This window comes from Hypomesus transpacificus, chromosome 1, assembly GCF_021917145.1.
Source record: "Hypomesus transpacificus isolate Combined female chromosome 1, fHypTra1, whole genome shotgun sequence".
Lineage (NCBI taxonomy): Eukaryota > Metazoa > Chordata > Actinopteri > Osmeriformes > Osmeridae > Hypomesus > Hypomesus transpacificus.
Window position 1 is genome coordinate 12,304,534 of NC_061060.1, and position 19,464 is coordinate 12,323,997.

At 54.4% G+C, this 19,464-nt stretch overlaps 1 protein-coding gene across 3 annotated transcripts in view; it reads right to left on the minus strand.

The window, feature by feature from the left end:
• LOC124462735 (storkhead-box protein 2-like) overlaps positions 1-19,464 on the minus strand; it is a 30,411-nt gene that overhangs the window by 2,744 nt on the left and 8,203 nt on the right. Inside the window, exons 1-3 of one of the 3 annotated variants that reach the window (XM_047014459.1) lie at positions 17,175-18,468; positions 5,785-5,937; positions 188-2,570 (exon numbers count right to left, since the gene is read on the minus strand). In XM_047014459.1, coding sequence (XP_046870415.1) covers positions 188-2,570; positions 5,785-5,937; positions 17,175-17,346 — 2,708 coding nt within the window. In that variant the 5' untranslated portion in view covers positions 17,347-18,468. Of the gene's footprint in view, positions 1-187; positions 2,571-5,784; positions 5,938-9,179; positions 9,421-17,174; positions 18,469-19,464 lie in introns of those variants that run through there. The other 2 variants (XM_047014534.1, XM_047014374.1) reach the window with 2 other exon arrangements.

Below are 19,464 nucleotides of genomic sequence, written 5' to 3' on the forward strand. Positions count from 1 at the left end.
CCGGGCTAGACAGACATGTGATTTTAATAAAGGACTTCCAGCTCTACACAGATACACTCACTCCTCCATACCGGTGACACACACGCACATCCTACGCACAAACTTCCCCGTGACCAAAAAACGCACCCACCACCCCGACGACGAACATGGACACACGCAGAGTTCACACAGCGACACACACGCTCACCGCGGGGAGTTGAAACCGCTGTCTACGGTGACGCTGCTGCTGTCCATGCTGTCCAGGCGGGCCGAGTGAGCCGACTGCTGGCTCTGCCCGGGGTCGTTCTCCTTGGGGCAGGGGAAGGTCAGGTTCCTCTCGAACCTCCTCTGGAGGTCCCGCTCCTTCTCTCTCTCCAGCAGCCACTGCATGGTACCGCCTCCCCCGACTCCTCCTCCGCCCCCGCCGCCGCCGCCCCCCTCCGCCGCCTTCTCCTCGGGCCCCACCCTCTTGGCGGCGGCGTCCTCCAGCTCGTCGTCATCCGACACGTTGTAGTAGTCGAAGGAGGCCTCGGCGCCGCCGGGGGCCCCCGGCTCCAGGCCTGGGGGCCCGGAGGAGGGGGGGCCGGACAGGGCCAGCAGGGGTCCTGGGGGGTCGAAGCCTTCCTGGTTGTCCAGCACCTCTGCGGAGGACAGGACCGGGGTGCTCCTCAGCGGGCCTGGCTTGGAGGAGTAGCTAGCCTCCCCGTAGCCCCCGGGGAGGGCGTTCGGGGGCGGCTTGAACAGCGTGTCTTTGCTGAAGATCTCCTTCCTCTTGTCGATGCTCCCCGAGCCGGAGGGGTGGTGCGGGGGGCCACGCCCATTGGATAGAGGCTCCGCCCCCGGGCCGGCCAGCACCCCCAGCCCGCCGTTCTGACCCTTAGCCTCCTCCTTGTATTCCGGGGGGTGTGGCGTCTGTCTGTCGCCCCCCCCCAGCTTCCCCCCTCCCAGGCTGTCGTGGCCGGGCTTTCCCAGGGTGCCTAGCGGGCTGGGCACAGTCAGCACGGCCTCGCTGGAGGCGGAGCAGTGGAAGTAGTCGTCCTGTGAGGCGGCGGCGGAGGAGGAGGCGGGCGGGGGTTTGGGGGAGTACGCCTTCATCTCGCCGTACGCCGGGAGGCTGTCCCGGCTCTTGCTCTTCTCCAGGCTCCGCCCCCCCCCGTCATCGCCGGCCAGCTTGGCGGCGGGGGGCGTGGCCCGGGCGTAGTGGGCCGCCTGGGCCGAGGCTCGCAGCGTGCCGTCGTCCGTGTAGTAGCGGCCGCGCTCCTCCAGGCTGCGCTCGTAATATTCCGGGGGCCCCATCAACCCCTGGCCCAGAGGCCCTTTGGAGTTGTCCATGGAGCGCGAGCGTTCCTTGGCCTTGCTGTCCGAGCGCTCGGTGCGCGACTTCCTCTCCTGCGTGTGGGAGTGGCTGCGGTGCACCTTGGAGTGGGAGGGCCCGTGCGAGGGCTCGGGGAAGGGCATCTCCGTCCGCCGCTTGGCCAGCTCCCCCGACACGTCCCACTCGGGCGTGACGGGCAAGTGCGCCGCGTCCAGGATGTTGGGGTTGCTGTGCGCCAGGTGGTGGCGATGCCGGCTGCGCTCCACGGAGAAGGCGTGTTCGCGCGGCGAGCGCGCCAGCGAGGAGCTGTAGTGGCGGTAGTCCCTCTCGGCCAGGTCCAGGTTGGAGCCCTCGGAGGGCTCGCCGCGGGAGGCGCGGGTCTTGCTGTGGGAGCGCGACGGCTTGGCCTGGGGCTTCCGGTGGCCGCGGCTCCGCCGGCTGCGGGCGCTGTGCTGGGCCGAGCTGGCCTTGCTCCGCTGGACGCGCTCCTCCTCCAGGCGCTTCATGACGGCCGTGTGGCGGGCCACGTTCTCCACCGTCAGGTCCGGGTTGATGCGCCGGATGATCTCCATCTCCACGTCCCGCGGCACCGTGCTGGGGGTGTCCTCGTCGCGCAGCGGCCACTCTTCCGGGGGGAACTGGGCGGAGAAGGTGGCCAGCTGCTTGGTTTTGTCCTTCTTGAAGCTGAGGCGGAACAGCTTGAGGCCAAACTTGCGGGCCTGCTTGGCGTCGCCGCCTCCGCCGCTGCCGCCGCCCTCGCGGTCCCGGTGCTTGGTGAGCGTGTCGCTCTTGAAGGGGAAGCTGAGGGTGCTCCGGCTCTTCTCGGTGGGGACGGCGGGGGCCGGGGTCGGGGGCGAGTGCGGGGAGTGGGGGGAGGGGTAGGCCTCGCGGTGGTCCTTGGGCGAACGGCGCTGCAGCGTGGTGTGGTGGCTGGGGGGGTCGTCGCGGTAACTGTTGTACGAGTCCCCGTGGGCTTTGGGGTGGGGCCTGTCTCGGACCCCGCCCGAAGTGGAGGGGGTGATGGTGCCGGAGAGCGGCGACGTACACTGAGTCTGCTGCTGCTGGTGCTGCTGTTGTTGTTGTTGTTGCGTCTGTCGTTCGGCGCCCCGCTCGTCCAAGTGGTACCACTTGCTGCTGGTCCTGATGAGCGAGGGCGTGATAAAGTAGGTCTGCGGCGTCACAATGAAGTATCCCTCCGCCGTCGGGTAGATCTTCCTCTCACGGACCAGCATGCTCAGCGTGTGATGAAGCACCTCGGCCGTCGGGGTGGGAACGCCTGCAGGGGGAAGGGAAACAGACCGGGGAGTTAGAGACACGGACCACGTCTGAGGGATCACCAGGAGCTTGGAGAGACCACGACGCCTCCGGGAGAGACCAGAGACACTAGAACATCACACGAGGAGACCCCTTAGTCATCACAAACCAGCCCAAAAGGATCCCACTGCAAATCATCCGAAGTTACTTTTAGCGTGGGGCGTCCATGATAGGACGTTTTTACTGCCTATATTTCTAAATGGACCCCAGGTATTGGTGTCCTGTTCATGTCTGATCAAGCCAGGGTCTTGAGACCTGGATGAAGCAGGGCAGGTCCTGCTGAAACCTCAGCACCTCCGCTCACCTGGAGCTCTCTCTGGAGGGGCCACAGCCCAGTTCCGGCCCTGGTCTGAGGCCAGTGTGCCCTCATGACTAGGGATGCAAATATCACTGGACATAATTCACCGTCATTTAACTCGATATGGCTTTTCAATCCACCGAAAGAATCAAAGGGCTGAAAGTTTATACGTGGACAGAATTCACCGTTTGGTGATTCATTGTCACGCCGATGAAGATACACATTTTGCTAGATACTGGGAAAGGTTGCTGTTCAGTCCATCTACATGGCAGTAAATGGGGGGAGGGGGACTTTGGGGTTAGTGACTAACACAGAAGCCATTCTCTCCCGTACCAAACCCAACCTGGCAGCTGGCCCCTACTGATGCTGCCCGAGTCGGACAATATTACACAACACACACGACCCGCTGTGAGTCAGTACCTGCTGTGCTGCTCTAACACACACACACACACACACGTGGCTAGCTGTGCAGAGCTAGTCCCAGTTTGTTATCAACCAGTACAGAGTTATGTTCGTAATTCCAGTATCTGACAGATATAGATGACAACGTCGTTTCCGTGCATCACTCTTGGCTAATAACGATACGGTGGCCAGGGTATCGTGTTGTACTGTAGTGGTTAGCTCTAACTGGTGAGCTTTGACAAGCATGTGATCACCATGGTAGACAGGAAGATCAATGGCGAAACGTGTTTGCACATACACACACACACAAGCAGAAACACACACACACACTCTCTCTCTAAACCCCCTCCATGCCAGTCAGAGTGCTGGTGGTATTACTGAGCGTTACATCATGGTGCCCTCTCAGCCTGGCCGGCATGATGCAATTCTGCCAGACTAAAACACACACACACACACACCAGATGCTCATACGCTCCTCTTGTCCACACTATACACTTCATACTCCACGCAGCGTACTACACACTAATAACCCAGGAGTCTCCCCTCCTCCCCCTGTCACTGTGGCCCCAGCAGGACCCCCCCCCCTCCCCTCCCCTCATCCCAGAGTGACTCTCTCAAGGAGGGGACAGCACTGTCTGTGCCGCACAGGACAGGCCAGACAACACACAACCCCACCGCTCAGTACGATCGCACGGACAGCCATTCGGATCGGCAGGCAGGCAGGCGAGACGCGCCATTCCGGTGAGTGTCGGAGACAGTGAGGAAGCCCGACTGTCTGGGCTTGCCTGCCATTACATCATATGGTTCAGGGAGCCGCGCAGACATGATGCAAGTCGCCCCGACGACGACTGACGACCAGAGGAGAAGGGGGAAACCCTGCCTCGGTAGCCCTGTCTGACGAGGAGCCCGTCTCCGTCTGGGTGTCGTGACAACATCCACTCGGCTCGTCCCTTCCCCTTGGCGTGGGGAGGAGAGGGTGACCTCTCTGAGGGCTGGGTCTGGGGGAAAAGCTGTCTACTCAGCACTGAGTCGGCGGAGGGGACCTGATTGGACAGCCGCGAAGGGGAGAAATTGGATTGGACGATGGAGGAGGAGGCAGATGGGGTGCGTCTCTGTTTATCTAATAAAGGGGTAGGTCATCTGAAATACAAACACTGTTCTGTTTTTTTCCCCCCTCTCCTGACTAGCAAAAGACTAGGCTCTCTAGAACATGAAGACCTTACCCTGGGACCAAGGAATGGAAAAAAGATTGGAGGGGTGAGAGAGGAGAGAGTAAGGAGAGTCAAGGTGGGGAGGGAGTAGGGAGAGGGAGGGTGGGGAGGGAGAGGGAGGGTGGGGAGGGAGGGAGCGAGGGATAGAGGTTGCAAGATGGAGAGGTGAAACAGACAGAGATAAAGAGAAGAGACGCACAGCGAAGGACGCAAAGAGGGGAGAGAGGAGAGGTGGGGAGGAGAAGGATGATGGGGAGGAGAGGAATGAGGAGGAGAAGGACGAGGAGGAGGAGAAGGACGAGGAGGAGGAGAGGTACGAGGAGGAGGAGAGGGACGAGGAGGAGGAGAGGGACGAGGAGGAGGAGAGGGATGAGGAGGAGGAGAGGGATGAGGAGGAGAGGGATGAGGAGGAGAGGGATGAGGAGGAGGAGAGGGAGGAGCAGGAGGAGGAGAGGGATGAAGAGGAGGAGAGGGATGAGAAGGAGAGGGATGAGGAGAGGGATGAGGAGGAGGAGAGGTATGGTGGGTAGGAGAGGCAGATAGGACAAAAGGAGAGGAAAGGGAGGGAGGAGTCGCAGTTTGGGGAGGCGAGGAGGGAAAGAAAAGAGGCGAGGTAAGCAAGAGACAGAGAAAAGAGGAAGAGATGGGGAAAGAGAGAAAGGGAGAGAAAGACAGAGAGAGGGTGGAAGACAGAGAAAAAGTGAGAAAAGGGAAGGAAGAAAAAGAGAGAGAGAGCCAGAGATGTAGAGGAATAGAGAGAGAGATGGAGGGAGAGATAGATGGAGGGAGAGTGGTTTGTTGCACAGTCAGGAACAACCAGGAAGAGAAGACCCTCTGTCACAGACAAGCTGCCATGTGCAGAAACTTAACAAAGGAAATCTAATCAAGTGTTGCTGTGTTGTCACATGCTGACCACTAGCACACCGTCCAGAACAGACCCCCACTTTCAATGCCATAGCAACCCCTGCAGACCAGCTGACCCGTGTGATATTACTCCAGCTACTCCACTGGAACTTCCAGCCTCAGCACTTTCTACACAACGGACAGATAGGCAAACTACAGGGCACATGCGATCAATACTTAATACACTATACCAAAATGGATATAGACAGATGGATAGATGGAGAGAGACAAAAGAGAAAGAGAGAGAACAATACAAATAAATGAGAGACATAGAGAGAGAGAGAGAGAGAGAGAGAGAGAGAGAGAGAGAGAGAGAGAGAGAGAGATTCAGAGTCGGCAGTGTCATGGTGAGTTTTGGTTACCTGGGAAACATGTTGCCAGGTGCTCTGTGAGGGCCTCCTGTGTGACAGGCTTGTGGGCAGAGTTCATAGCGGAGATGGCCAAACACAGGACCTCCCCCAGAGGGATGAACTGGGATTGGCTGATGGGCGACATGCTGATAGGAGACACATCACCTGGAGCAGGGAGACAAACACAGCAGGGTTAGACAGCAGGCTTTGTCGGGCTATGTAAACATTACACTGTATTGTATTGGAATAACAGAGCCAAGCCAGGCAAGACCAGATCAAACGGCTACTTTGTCCAAAACCAGTTTTTCACCATAGGCTCCCAACCTCAAATCTACCCAGCTATGAAGAAACAGCCAGCTCACAGACAAAAACAACTGGGCTAGTTTCAAAAAATGTCTTCCAAGATTGTATCTAGCCACTAACTCCTAACTAGCTTCATTGAGCTTGAAGCCGTACTCTCGTCTTCAAAGTCAAAGATCTGCCCCTCGGTTGCCTCGCGGGGCGCCACCAGAAGCTTCCTCAACGAAACCTCAAAGGTCGCCTGCTGCACACACCGAAAAAGCCGTCGGCCAGCTCAGCGACGTTCAGGGCAGACCGTGGTGGCTCTGGGTTTCCGGCTAGCACATGGTGAGGTCTGGTTCACATGCGCCCTGGACCGTACAGACTAAGACGGCACAGTCTCTGTGAGAGGGAACCCACTGTCCTGTCAGGGTGAGGATAAGCTGATTAACCTGAACAGAACCCTGGCAAAGGTAAATACACACACGCACGCGCGCGCACACTACCCTGCCCTGTATCCATGGAGATAGAAGAACGCTAAACAAGCTAAGCCTGTATCCAGGTGCTGCAATAGTTAGGAGCAGGAGGGCAACTCCCCCATGACATCATCATCCTGATCAGCACATGGCTGGTGGCCTGGTGGTGTTAGAGACACCTCTTCCTTCTTTCCCCCCCCCACCCGGCCTCCTCCTCTCTCTCCTCCTCCTCTCTCTCCTCCTCACCTACTCCTTTCTCTGGGGATGCCCTCACAATTTGTTTCCATTGTAGTGTAATACAGGTTATATAGTATATCCTCTCTCCCTTCCTCCTTCTCCAACACCTGCTAGGCCAACAGGTGTGCTCCCACACTGAGCTCCACACATTCTCTGGCAGGACCAGCCTGCTGACCATCAGAAGACCACGGTCCAGACAGCTGCCGAGGGACACTGGTCCTGTCTCTCTCGCTCGCATTCTCTCTCTACCTACCTACCTCCCCCCACACACACACACACAGACCACAATATACAAATACAGCACACCGCTACAAATATCCTTGACGTCATTTTTTAGCTTCCACCGAATGACGTAACACCGGCCGATTGAGACTCTTTAACCTCCCACGACCGACTGTTTTCATGTTAGTTTAACTTGTTCCATTGCCACACTTCCACATTATTCACAATCCTATTGACTGACACCAGCACCACACACAAAAAACACAATTCTATAACACAATGGACCAAAAGTCTGGACACAGACTGACAGACATTGTTTGCAGACAGACCAACATACAGACTGACTGGGCTGCTGGACAGAGAGCAAGCTAGACCAGACCTGCTAGAAGACAGACAGCATAGCAGACAGACAAGAGAGAGAGAGAGAGGATCTGAGCAGAGTATGACTGCTGCTTCAGAGAACCCGGCCTCCATCTTCTCCATCTTGCTAAGCGGGAGGGGGAGGAGGAAGTGACCTCATTCCCATTTACCCAGATGAGCGAGCGAGTGAGCGAGCGTGCAGGCGAGGGAAGAGGAGGAGGAGGAGGGAGAGTATGATGTGATGCTAGTGCGCTCAAGCTGAGCTGTAAAAACAGCAGCGGTGGAGCTCCGGAGCTAGCAGACAGCAGACATGTTGAGATGAGTGGAGAACCGCGGCGAGGCCTCCGACACACACAAGGCCAGGACTGGTCAGGGAGAGAGAGATGTAGAGAGAGAAAGAGAGGGGGAGAGAGAGAGAAAGAGAGAGGTAAAGAGAGGGGGAGAGAGAAAGAGAGAGAAAGCTAAAGAGCGGGGGGAGAGAGAGACGCGAACACAGCTGCAGGGGCCTTGTGGGAACAGTTGCAGCCACCCCCCCCCCCCCCATTCGACATACACAAACTCTCATACACCTCCACCGACAACTGTGCAGCTCTCCCCATGGAGAGGGTGACCATGGAGTGAACTTCATACCCTCCTAGCCCCCCTAACACACACAGTGCCAGGCAGCATGCCTTTATGAAAGAAAAGCCCTGGTAAAAATCAAGTGTGACTAACCAGAGAAAATAGAAAGCTTTCAGACGTCAGCTCGGACACACAGAGAGAAAGAGAGAGAGAGAAAGGGAGAGAGAGAGAGAGAGAGAGAGAGAGAGAGAGAGAGAGAGAGAGAGAGAGAGAGAGAGAGAGAGAGAGAGAGAGAGAAAGAGAAAGAGAGAGAGAGAGAGAGAGAGAGAGAGAGAGAGAGAGAGAGAGAAAAAGAGAAAGAGAGAGAGAGAGAGAGAGAGAGAGAGAGAGAGAGAGAGAGAGAGAAAAAGAGAAAGAGAGAGAGAGAGAGAGAGAGAGAGAGAGAGAGAGAGAGAGAGAGAGAGAGAGAGAGAGAGAGAGAGAGAGAGAGAGGGGGGGAGTGAGAAAGCAGTACACTGAAAGGCACTGTAAAGTTCTGACCTCTTGTTTATGCTGTTGATTCATAAATCCTTTTAACAACAAACTATTGGTCAATCAGACATTTTACTGTTCAGCTTAAGAGACAGTCTGAGTGGATGTGATCTGTCTGGTGTAGAACAGTCTGGAAGTCCTGCTACACTAGCCATACTACAGAGCACAGCAAAGACCAGAGCCATTTTGTAGTGCAGATGGTTTGAGCCTGCTAGCTAGGACTGCTATGAGACACTGAGGCAGTTAGCTGAGAAGGCAAAGAAGATGTTAGTTGAGGCAGTTAGCTGAGGCTACTATGAGGCAGTTAGCTGAGGCTACTACGAGGCAGGCAGTTAGCTGAGGCTACTATGAAGCAGTTAGATGAGGCTACTATGAGGCAGCTAGCTGAAGCTTCTTTCCCTCCATTACTGTGCAGGCTGTCCATAGGGAGGGACAGAGACAGACAGGCAGAGAGAGACAGACAGGCAGAGAGAGAGGGAGGGGGAGAGAGCGAGGGAAAGTAGAGAGACGTGCTCCTGCCTGCCTGCCTGCTACTGCAGTGGTAGTAAACAATCCTGCTGCCACCGTCCTTTGTCCATGCACCTCCCGCTTAACCCCACCCCCTTCTTTTGTCATTCCCTCCGCAAAGCTACGCAGCTTCAGTCACACCAGCCGCACTCGTCCTCCGAGCGCGGAGAGAGAAAGGGAGAGGAGGAGAGGGGGAGCGACGGAGAAGAGATAGACGAGGAAGATTGGCAGTACCTTAGCTGATTTGGTCGGCTCCTAGGCTTAATCCAGGCAGATCCCGAGGCAGCTCTTTTAGCTGCAGCCGTGAGCCCTCCCTCCCTCACACACACACACACACACAAACACGCGCGCGCTCCTCTCTTGCTCTCTCTCTCACACACAAATGAGCATTCACTCAAGGGCCTTCCCAGCATGCTCCACTCCACACAAAGACAAGGGGGTGTGACCAATCACGTCCTGCTTCACTATGCACTCGTTTTTTTCCCCCCTCTCCCTCCCATTCTCTCTCTCCCTCTCTCTCTCTGTAATGCCCACTGACATACAAGCTTGTGGGCGGCCTGCCGAAAGCGTTGTTATGGCAACGCATCCCCAGTTGCACCTAACGCCTGTTCTGCATGCTTTCTCTCCCTCCCCCCTCTTCTATGCTCTCTCTCTCCCCCCCCCCTCTCTCTCTCTCCCTCTCTTTCTCTCTACCTACCCTACATGTCTGCTTGTCCTCACCAGCAGTAGGTGTAGCAGCGTCAGTGTACGAGGGATGGAAGAATTGAGCAGGGAGAGAAAGAGGGAGGGAGGTTGCAGCACAGCATCCAGCTGGTCAGAGCCCGGTCTGTTCTGGTTCCGATGACCCACTTAGAGCTTGTCTAAAGCAGACAGACATGACTGCTCCTCTTATACAGACAGACGGACAGAACTATTCCTAATCAGACGGACAAAACTGTTCCTCGGTAGACAAACTGACAGAACTGAGATACAGCTACTGACTGGGACACTAGATTGACTAGTTTTATGCTGCAAGGTATTAGCATGTCAAAGAGGAAGGACAATGTGTGTGTGTGTTCGCCTGTGTGTGTTTGTGTGTGTGTGTGTGTGTGTGTGTGTGTGTGTGTGTGTGTGTGTGAACTAGCTGTGTAGATAAAAGGGGGACAGAGGCCTCATAAGACTGACAAAGGTGAAGGAGGCTGTGGAACAGAGCAGGGGGAGCTCTGATCATGTAACAAGTGGGTGCAAGGGGGGGAGGGGGCAGCTTGTGGTGGGGGAGGGGTGCTTCATCTCTACTGGCAGCAGAAAAAGTTGAGTGAGGAAACTTGGAGCTGGGAGAATGCTGAAGAACAGGTCCGAGACCTGGAAGTCAAAGATGGTGGTGCGTGGTGGTCCTGGAGAAAAGGACAACAGTCGGCTCGTCTGCATAACGCTCGTGGGGACACACGCAGACAGGTGGGGCACTTGAATAAAGTTCAACTCAGCAAGTGTAAACATTCCAGACTCCACCTCTCCCGACCTCTCGCACCTGATGAGGGCCATTCTGTTAGTGTGTGTGTGTGTGTGTGTGTGTTTGTGAGAGAGATAGTGTATGTGTGCATTACTACATGCTCTGACACTAGATGGAGTTAGAGAGTGGCTGCAGTTGAAGACTCGCACTGCAAATCAGGAAATGCACAGCTCTGTTTGGGATTGTTTGGTCTCACAGTGCCAACTGTTTTAAACCATCAAAAGACTTCTGTATACCTGTCATCGGTTTCTCCTCTGGTGTGTCCTCTGACCTCATCAACAGCTACATGAGAGCTGAATGGACGAAGGGTTTGGTGGGGTTAATAAGCCATGCTTCTATGGTTTACACTCTGCTTCTTCTCTCTGGCGTTTGGATTATCAATTCCTCTAATCCAAGCCGCTAATGCTTGCTGCTCTACATAGCCTATGCTCCGAGGGGCCTGTCAGGGAGCAGGAAGTCCAGGACATGGACAGCACTGCTGGTAGAGGACAGAGACAGCAGTACTGGGTATGGACAAAGACAGAGACAGCAGTGCTGGGTAGAGACAGAGACAACACTGCTGGGTAGAGACAGAGACAAAGACAGCAGTGCTGGGTAGAGACAAAGACAAAGCCAGAGACAGCAGTGCTAGGTAGAAAACAGAGACAGTACTGCTGGGTTCAGACAGACACAGCAGTGCTGGGTAGAGACAGAGACAGCCCTGCTGGGTTGACACAGAGACAGCAGTGCTGGGTAGAGACTGAGACAGCCCTGCTGGGTAGAGACAGAGACAGCACTGCTGGGTTAAGACAGAGACAGCAGTGCTAAGTAGAGACAGAGACAGCACTGCTGGATTGAGACAAAGACAGAGACAGCACTGCTGGGTAGAGACGGAGACAAAGACAGCAACAGCAATGCTGGGTAGAGTCAGAAATAGCACTGATGGGTTGAGACAGAGACAGGAGTGCTGGGTAGAGACGGAGACAAAGACAGCGACAGCAATTCTGGGTTGAGACAGAGACAAAGACAGAGACAGCATTGCTGGGAAGAGACAGGGACAGCAGTGCTGGGTAGAGACAGAGACAGCACTGCTGGGTTGAGACAAAGGCAGAGACAGCAATGCTGGGTAGAGACAGAGACAGCAGTGCTGGGTAGAGACAGAGACAGCAGTGCTGGGTAGAGACAGAGACAAAGCCAGAGACAGCAGTGCTAGGTAGAAAACAGAGACAGTACTGCTGGGTAGAGACAGAGACAGCAATTCTGGGTAGAGATAGAGACAGCACTGCTGGGTTGAGACAGAGACAGCACTGCTGGGTAGAGACAGAGACAGCACTACTGGGTAGAGACAGAGACAGCAATGCTGGGTAGAGATAGAGACAGCACTGCTGGGTTGAGACAGAGACAGCACTGCTGGGTAGAGAAAGAGACAGCACTACTGGGTAGAGACGGAGACAGCGAGAGCAATGCTAGGTAGAGACAGAGACAGCACTGCTGGGTTGAGACAGTGACAGAGACAGCAGTGCTGGGTAGAGACGGAGACAAAGACAGCGACAACAATGCTGGGTAGAGACAGAGACAGCAGTGCTGGGTAGAGACAGAGACAGCAGTGCTGGGTTGAGACAGAAGTGCTGGGTTGATACAGAGACAGCAGTGTTGGGTAGAGACAGAGACAGTACTGCTGGGTAGAGACAAAGACAGAGACAGCACTGCTGGGTAGAGACAGAGACAAAGACAGCAGTGCTGGGTAGAGACAGAGACAAAGCCAGAGACAGCAGTGCTGGGTAGAGACAGAGACAAAACCAGAGACAGCAGTTCTGGGTAGAGACAGAGAAAGCACTGCTGGGTTGAGACAGAGGCAAAGACGGAGACAGCAGTGCTGGGTAAAGACAGAGACAGTGACAGCAGTGCTGGGTTGAGACAAAGACAGCACTGCTGGGTAGAGACAGAGACAGCAGTGCTAGGTTGAGACGGAGACAAAGACAGAGGCAGCAGTGCTGGGTAGAGACAGAGACAAAGCCAGAGATGGCAATGCTGGGTAGAGACAGAGACAGAGAAAAAGACAGAGACAGCAGTGCTAGGTTCAGACAGAGACAGCAGTGCTGGGTAGAAACAGCGACCGCACTGCTGGGTTGAGACAGAGACAGCACTGCTGGGATAGAAGACTGGGATTGAATACCACTCAAGTTCTCCACGAAGATGATCCACTTTCTAAGCAGAGAAACCTACGATTTGGCTTTAATGTTACTAAGCTGCAGTAGTACTCTGTGTTCCTCACGTGTAATGCAGTACACACACAAACACACACGCATACAGTGTACACACACACACTGGCCAGCTGCTAAGGATTTTCCAGCATCATTAAGGGAGCGTGCCACAGTGTGTGTAGGGGAACAGAAATAGCCTGAGCTGCTGCAAGCAAAACGCCTGGGAGAGAAGGGGGAGGGGCCTTAGTAAACCAGGCCAGGGCTCCCAGAGGCTGATTGGTGGAGAGACTGTGAGAGTGGAGCGTGTGTGTGAGTGAGTGAGCATTGAGTGTTGAAGCTAGAGCAGCCATGAGGCTGCGGGAGGAGAGTGTGAGTGTGCATGCATGCATGTGTGCGTGCAATGTGCCGGCAAGTGAGCATGTGTGTGGAGTAGAGAGGAACACGGGGCCATGAGTGGGTGGGTATCCCAGGGCTCAGCACACAGAGAGGGGGGAGGAGCTTCAGTGACAGCTTTTGCAGGAAGGGGGCGGGGCGTTGCGTCAGCATCTGCAACGCCGTGAGAGGCACAGGGTTAACAAGTTCACACATCCCAGCATGCATCGCTGCTACACTGCTTTGGCTGCATGGGAGAAAAAGAAAGGGAGAGGACAAACAATGGGAGAGGATGGGAGGAGAGGAAAGAAAGAAAGAAAGAAAGAAAGAAAGAAAGAGGGGAGATGAAGAAGAGAATTCAGCTTTTATAACAGTAACATCGACCAAGTCTGCAACCTCAACCAGAATCAGGTCAGATAAACCTGTCCACATTTAAACCTCCCCTCTGAGCAGGGCTACAGAAAAACACTGGAGGAGAGAGGAGGGGGAACGACAGAGGGGGGGGGGGAGAGAACAACAGAGGTATGCCACCTCACCTCAGAGTTCCAGCCCCAGGCTCAGGCAGTTAGATACATCCTACTTACCAAGATGTTTAGGCCAACATCATGCCAGGACTTGAATCAGTCACTCTTTACAGCAGCTAATACGGCTTCTAAGCTCAACATATTCAATCACTCATTACTGCCACCTCTTAGCTTCATGCATGAACCAGTCAGTCGATGTGGGCTGGTCTAACTTTCTAAAGGAGTGGGACCTCTGTTGAACCTGTAAGCTCGATGATATACTGGCCTTTTACTGTGTTGGGAGTTTGGGATAGTGAGCAGAGAGGGGGAGCAGAGAGAGGGAATGGTTAAAGATGGAATAGGAAATAAGAAAGAGGAAGAGAGAGCAGGGAAAGGTGAGACAGGGAGCAGGTACAGAGGTTTCAAGGGAGATGAGCGAGAGCAAGAAGGGGTGAAGAGAAAGAGGGAGATGGAGACGAGGGAAGAGAGAGGGCCACTAGTAGTCATCTGGGACTAGAAGTTGACATTCTATTTAAGGCTGCAGCTGAATCTGTGTTAATTGGACAAGATTAGATGTGCGTGTGGTGCTGAGATCTGTGTGTGTGTGTGTGTGTGGTGGGTGAACATGTTCAGACTATTCTTCATTCATCATCGCTCCCAAGGCAGACCAACTAACTTGATAGAGTGTACTTCTCCTCCACCTCCTGGTTTCTCCTCATCCATCTCCTCATCCACCTCCTGATACCTCTTCCTCCACCTCCTCATCCACCCTCTGATACCTCCTCATCCACCTCCTGATACCTCCTCCTCCATTCTTTGATACCTCCTCCTCATCCACCTCCTGATACCTTTTCATTCACCTCCTCATCCACCCTCTGATACCTCCTCATCCACCTCCTGATACCTCCTCCTCCACCCTTTGATACCTCCTCCTCATCCACCTCCTGATACCTTTTCATCCACCTCCTCATCCACCCTCTGATACCTCCTCATCCACCTCCTGATACCTCCTCCTCCACCCTTTGATACCTCCTCCTCATCCACCTCCTGATACCTTTTCATCCACCTCCTCATCCACCCTCTGATACCTCCTCATCCACCTCCTGATACCTCCTCCTCCACCCTTTGATACCTCCTCCTCATCCACCTCCTTATACCTTTTCATCCACCTCCTCATCCACCCTCTGATACTTCCTCCTCATCCACATTTGATACCTCTTCATCCATCTTCTAATCCACCCACTGATACCTCCTCATCCATCTCCTGATACCTCCTCCTCCACCTCCTCATCCACCCTCTGATACCTCCTCATTCACCTCCTGAAACCTCATCCATCCCCTCATCCACTTCCTTATACCTCCACCTCCAGCTCCACCTCCTGATACCTCCTCATCCGGCTGTCTTCTCCTCATCCACCACCTGATACCTTCTCATCAACCTCCTGTCATCTCATCCACTTCCTCAACTATCACCTTCATCTTTACTTAACCCTTGTGTCATCATTGTGACCCACCGTCGTATTGCGGCAACTTTATAGAATACAAAAACAAAGTGAAGCATTTTCTTTTAACCGTTGGGCTGTCTCAGACCCCCACATTGCGAAGGTTAAAAGAAAATAATTCGTTTTTGTATTGGGTAAAATTGGGTAAACACAACAATGCTTCGTGATGAACCTTTTGGGTCATGTGACCCGAAGGCAGCACAAGGGTTAAATTTGACAAGACATTGTCAAATGTTGTCAAGCCATAAAAGGTTCTCGACTAAACTGGATAATCGTATGGGACAAAGTCCAACACTGGCCATGTCGACTGATGTCGAGGTGCGCTTCCACTACTACACTTATTACACTTAAAATGCCACGCTGTTGCGCTCAGGCCTGTGAGAAACCTCCAGAGGAGAGCAGTAGGGCTATCAGAACAAAGATGGCGGCTGCCTTATCTGGAAGGGGAGAACAAAAAAGGGAGAGAAGAGCAGGCCTGTCAGCAGGAGACTGCCAGAAGAGAGAGCAAGCCTACCAGGACTGCTCGAGAGGGTCTCTTTGAGAGGGCAGCTCACAGCAACAGTCCTGAGGAGAGAACAACCAGTCTTTTCCTCTGCTGTTTAAGTCGGCACACAGGGCCCAGCTTAGTGGTTTCAAGCTCTGCTCTGCACTTGCTAAAGCTGCCCTCTTTATCTCTTAACAATACAGCCAATTGTGAGACGGCCCCAAAGCTGCTACTGAGGGGGTCCCCAGCATAACCAATATCCCTGTCAGCTGCCTCACTGCTAGGAGTGGTGTGTGACAGTGTTTCTGACTGAGAAACAATGGTAATTATCTATCAACATATCTGTCTATCTGTCTATCTATCTATCTATCTTGTATCTGTCTATCTTGCTATCTATCTATCCGTCATTTTCCTTCTCTCTCTCTCGCTCCTCATTCACACTTTTCTTGAACAATGGCCGTGTCAGCTCGCCTCTGACCCGCTGTGTTGCTAGGAGACGTGAAGGAGCCTTGAGAGCATGTGGGCTTGTTGGACCTGGCTCCTCCTCCATTCACTCCCCATTCAGACCCTCTGTATGGGCTTCTTGTATGGTACACACACACACACACACACACACACACACACACACAAACACACACACTCTTTCTCTACATCCCTGCAGTCTTCTCTCTCTTCTTCCCTCCTCTTTCTCTGCCTTGCCAGACAGTTTGACCTCAGATGCTGACTAGCTCCGGGAGTTTGCCACCACTGGACACATTAAAGACCTGTTTTAAATCACTACGATGCTCCACACACTTCTGTAGTGACGTCACCTATTGCAGTTCATTCAGGTGTTGCTCGAGCCAGCACTCACTGTCATCAGCCACATACACAGGGGTACAAAAGTCTGAGACTGAACGGAACTGTTCATATCATCTGAACAATTTGAGATTTCATAATAACACATATGAATAAAGTAGCAAAGTAATGTAAAGAATTTTCTTCCCCCAATGATAAAACTGAATCCTAAGAAGGTGATGTCTCGCTATGAAAATTAAACGCATGAATAGTAACCAGCGTGCCCTTCCGTTTGCGACGTTTTGGTTTTCCCTTTTGGGATTTCAGCACTACCAACCTGAACATTGGATTTTTTCTTTTTGATGGGGTGTCATTCTAAGTCAGAGTTCCTCTTCCTGTCCAGGTATTTATTTGGATCAGGTCAGTGTGTCCAAGCTTGTAATGTCCTAGTTCTACATTACATTCCCAAAACAGCCCAGAAACGGCTCTAAAAGAGACAACAATAATTCCTAATTCCTGGACTTTGAAATTATACTACATTATATCCTCACAGTACGTAGTCAATACATACACACATTCAAACGCAAAAAATCAGCAAAGTATCTCTAGTCCACTTACACAAACACACACACACAAACGCAGTAGTACAAGAATAGTACCTGCAGTTTACCTAGACACATACACACACTGCCAGCATAGTCTGTAGTCCACCTAGACACACACAAACACACAGTAGTGAGAACATAGTATCTGTAGTCCACCTGCTACACACACACACCCACACACACACACTGCCAGCATAGTATCTAGTCCACCTAGACACACACACACAGCGTAGTATCTGTAGTCCACCTTGACACACACACACACGTACGCAGCAGTGCGAGTGTAGTATCTCCAGCGCGACAGTGTGACCCACCTGGAGTGATGTAGCCAGGCGGGGACTGGCACAGGTACTGGGGGGGGTAGTGTTTGTGTTTGTGGAGCCGGTAGTCCTTCTCGCTGCGGGAGCGTGTCCGCTCCGAGGCCCGGTCGGAGAAGTCAGAACTGGGCCAGGCGCGCCGCAGGGTGGTGCTGCGAGTCTTCTTCATGCTGGCTCCGCCCCGGGCAGCGGGCAGGGCTGGGTGGACCTGCGGGGGGTTACCTCCGCCTCCACATCCAGGCTCTCTTCCAGATACACCTCCGCCAGGTCACACCAGACACATGGCCCGGCGCCCCGCCGCTGACGTCCCTTTAGCGCTCGCTGTCTCTGCCTGCTACACGCATACTCTCTCTGGAACACACTCGCTCTCGCTCTTACACACGCGCGCGCTCGCGTACGCACAGACGGGGCGGACGAGCCGAGCTCAGCTTGGTGCCGTCCGCTGGGGTTCCTTCCGCGATCCCGGGGGGGGTGGGAGATAGTGTCGTCCGAGCCAGCGTCAGCCCGCGCCTGCCATTAATCCAGGCTTAGCACTTGCCAGCTTCACGTGTAAACCCAGCCAGCACTGGGCCCTGAACCAGACAGCCAGGCAGCCGCGCGGGAAGGAGGCAGGCGATGGAGATGAGGGAGAAGGGGGGAAGGGGGGGGGGGGGCAGCGTGGTCTGGAGAAGGTTCGGGGGTTGGGTGGGCACTGTGAGAGAGCCCCCCGGATCCAGACAATAGCTGTGTTGAAGGCGGGCGGGGAGAGAGGGGAGGGCTGGGCTAAGGGAGAGCCGCGAACACAAAAGAGACCAGGCTGCAAGCGCAGGCAGCGGCCATGGAGGGAGTGAGGAGGGAGGGAGGGAGGGCACACGGCTCAGGAGCCAGTGCTAACGGCTACCTCTCTTCTCCTTCGATCGGCGCCCGATCGCCGTTGTCGATCCGTCCGTCCGCGGGCGACGGCGCTCCTCCGTCGGGCGTACACATCCGCGGCCGCCGTTCCGCCAGGAAAGGGTGGGTGGGTGGGTGTGTGTGTGAGCGTGAGAAAGCGTCTCTACCGTGCCTGTGCGGAGGGATGATGGAGGATGGGAGCCCGATACACACGGCTAAATGAGGAAAAGGACCCGCACGTAACCCAAAAATAAACAACAACCCCCCCCCCCAAAAAAAAAGGAATCCGGAGCGTCAGGCAGAAAGGCGTGTTTCTCGCTGTCTTTGTGTCGTCGGCTATCCTCCGGACCGTCTCTCTCTCTTTTTCCTCGCGCTCTCGCACTCTCTCTACCGCCTGCCTCTCTCTCGCTCGCTCGCTCTCTTGTTGTCCTGATCCTCCTCTGCCGCTGCGCCGCGCTGGAGGAGGAGGGGGGGAGGGGGAGAGAGGGAGGGGAGAGGGAGGAGGGGGGGGGCCAGGAAGCCCGTCAGTCAGCCAGGGGAGGGGGAGGAGCTCTGCTGAGCTGCGCTACTATGATCCTGTCACTCTGGACCACCTCATTCACTACTACGCTGCAACACACACACAGAGAGAGAGAGAGAGAGAGAGAGAGAGAGAGAGAGAGAGAGAGAGAGAGAGAGAGAGAGAGAGAGAGAAAAGAGAGAGAGAGAAAAGAGAGAGACTGGCACAGAAAGAAAGAGAGTGTGAGAGAGAGAGAGAGAGAGAGAGAGAGAGAGAGAGAGAGAGAGAGAGAGAGAGACACAGACAGACAGACAGACAGACAGACAGAGAGAGAGAGAGAAATGTTGTCCCTCCACTTTCATTCGGCTCTCCATTTCTCTCCACTCCCTCCCCCCATCCCCCCCCTGCAGGGTCACCAGCAGGATCCTCTGAGTTTCCTCGGCGGCCTCCCCTCAGGAATGCAGCCGGAGACCCCCGGCAGGAGGGAGACCGGAGGACAGACCGGGGAGCAAATCTGACCCGGGGGGGAAGACCAGAGCGAAGAGACCGGCCAATCAAATGAGAGAGAAAGACGAGCAAATCTGGCTGAAAGAGGCAGATCTGGCCAGAGTCGGACATCTGTGTACATGAAAGAGTTTAGACGTGAGCCAATCATTAATCATGGTGGGCGGGCCCAGGCAGTTTCTCTGGTTTCAGGAGGTGATGTCAGAGAGAAATGCAGCTCCTGTCAGGCCCGGATCAGGGGTCACCATTCTTCTCCACACACCTTCCTCCTCCTCATCCCTCTTGTCCCCCTCTCTCCTCTGCGGAGCCTTCATACAGTGCAGGAGCAGATATGCCAGGGGATTTGAAGATTATAAGGGATGTAGTTGGATTGTGAGGAATGTGGGGTAGCGTTAGGGAGTAGGGACTTTAGGG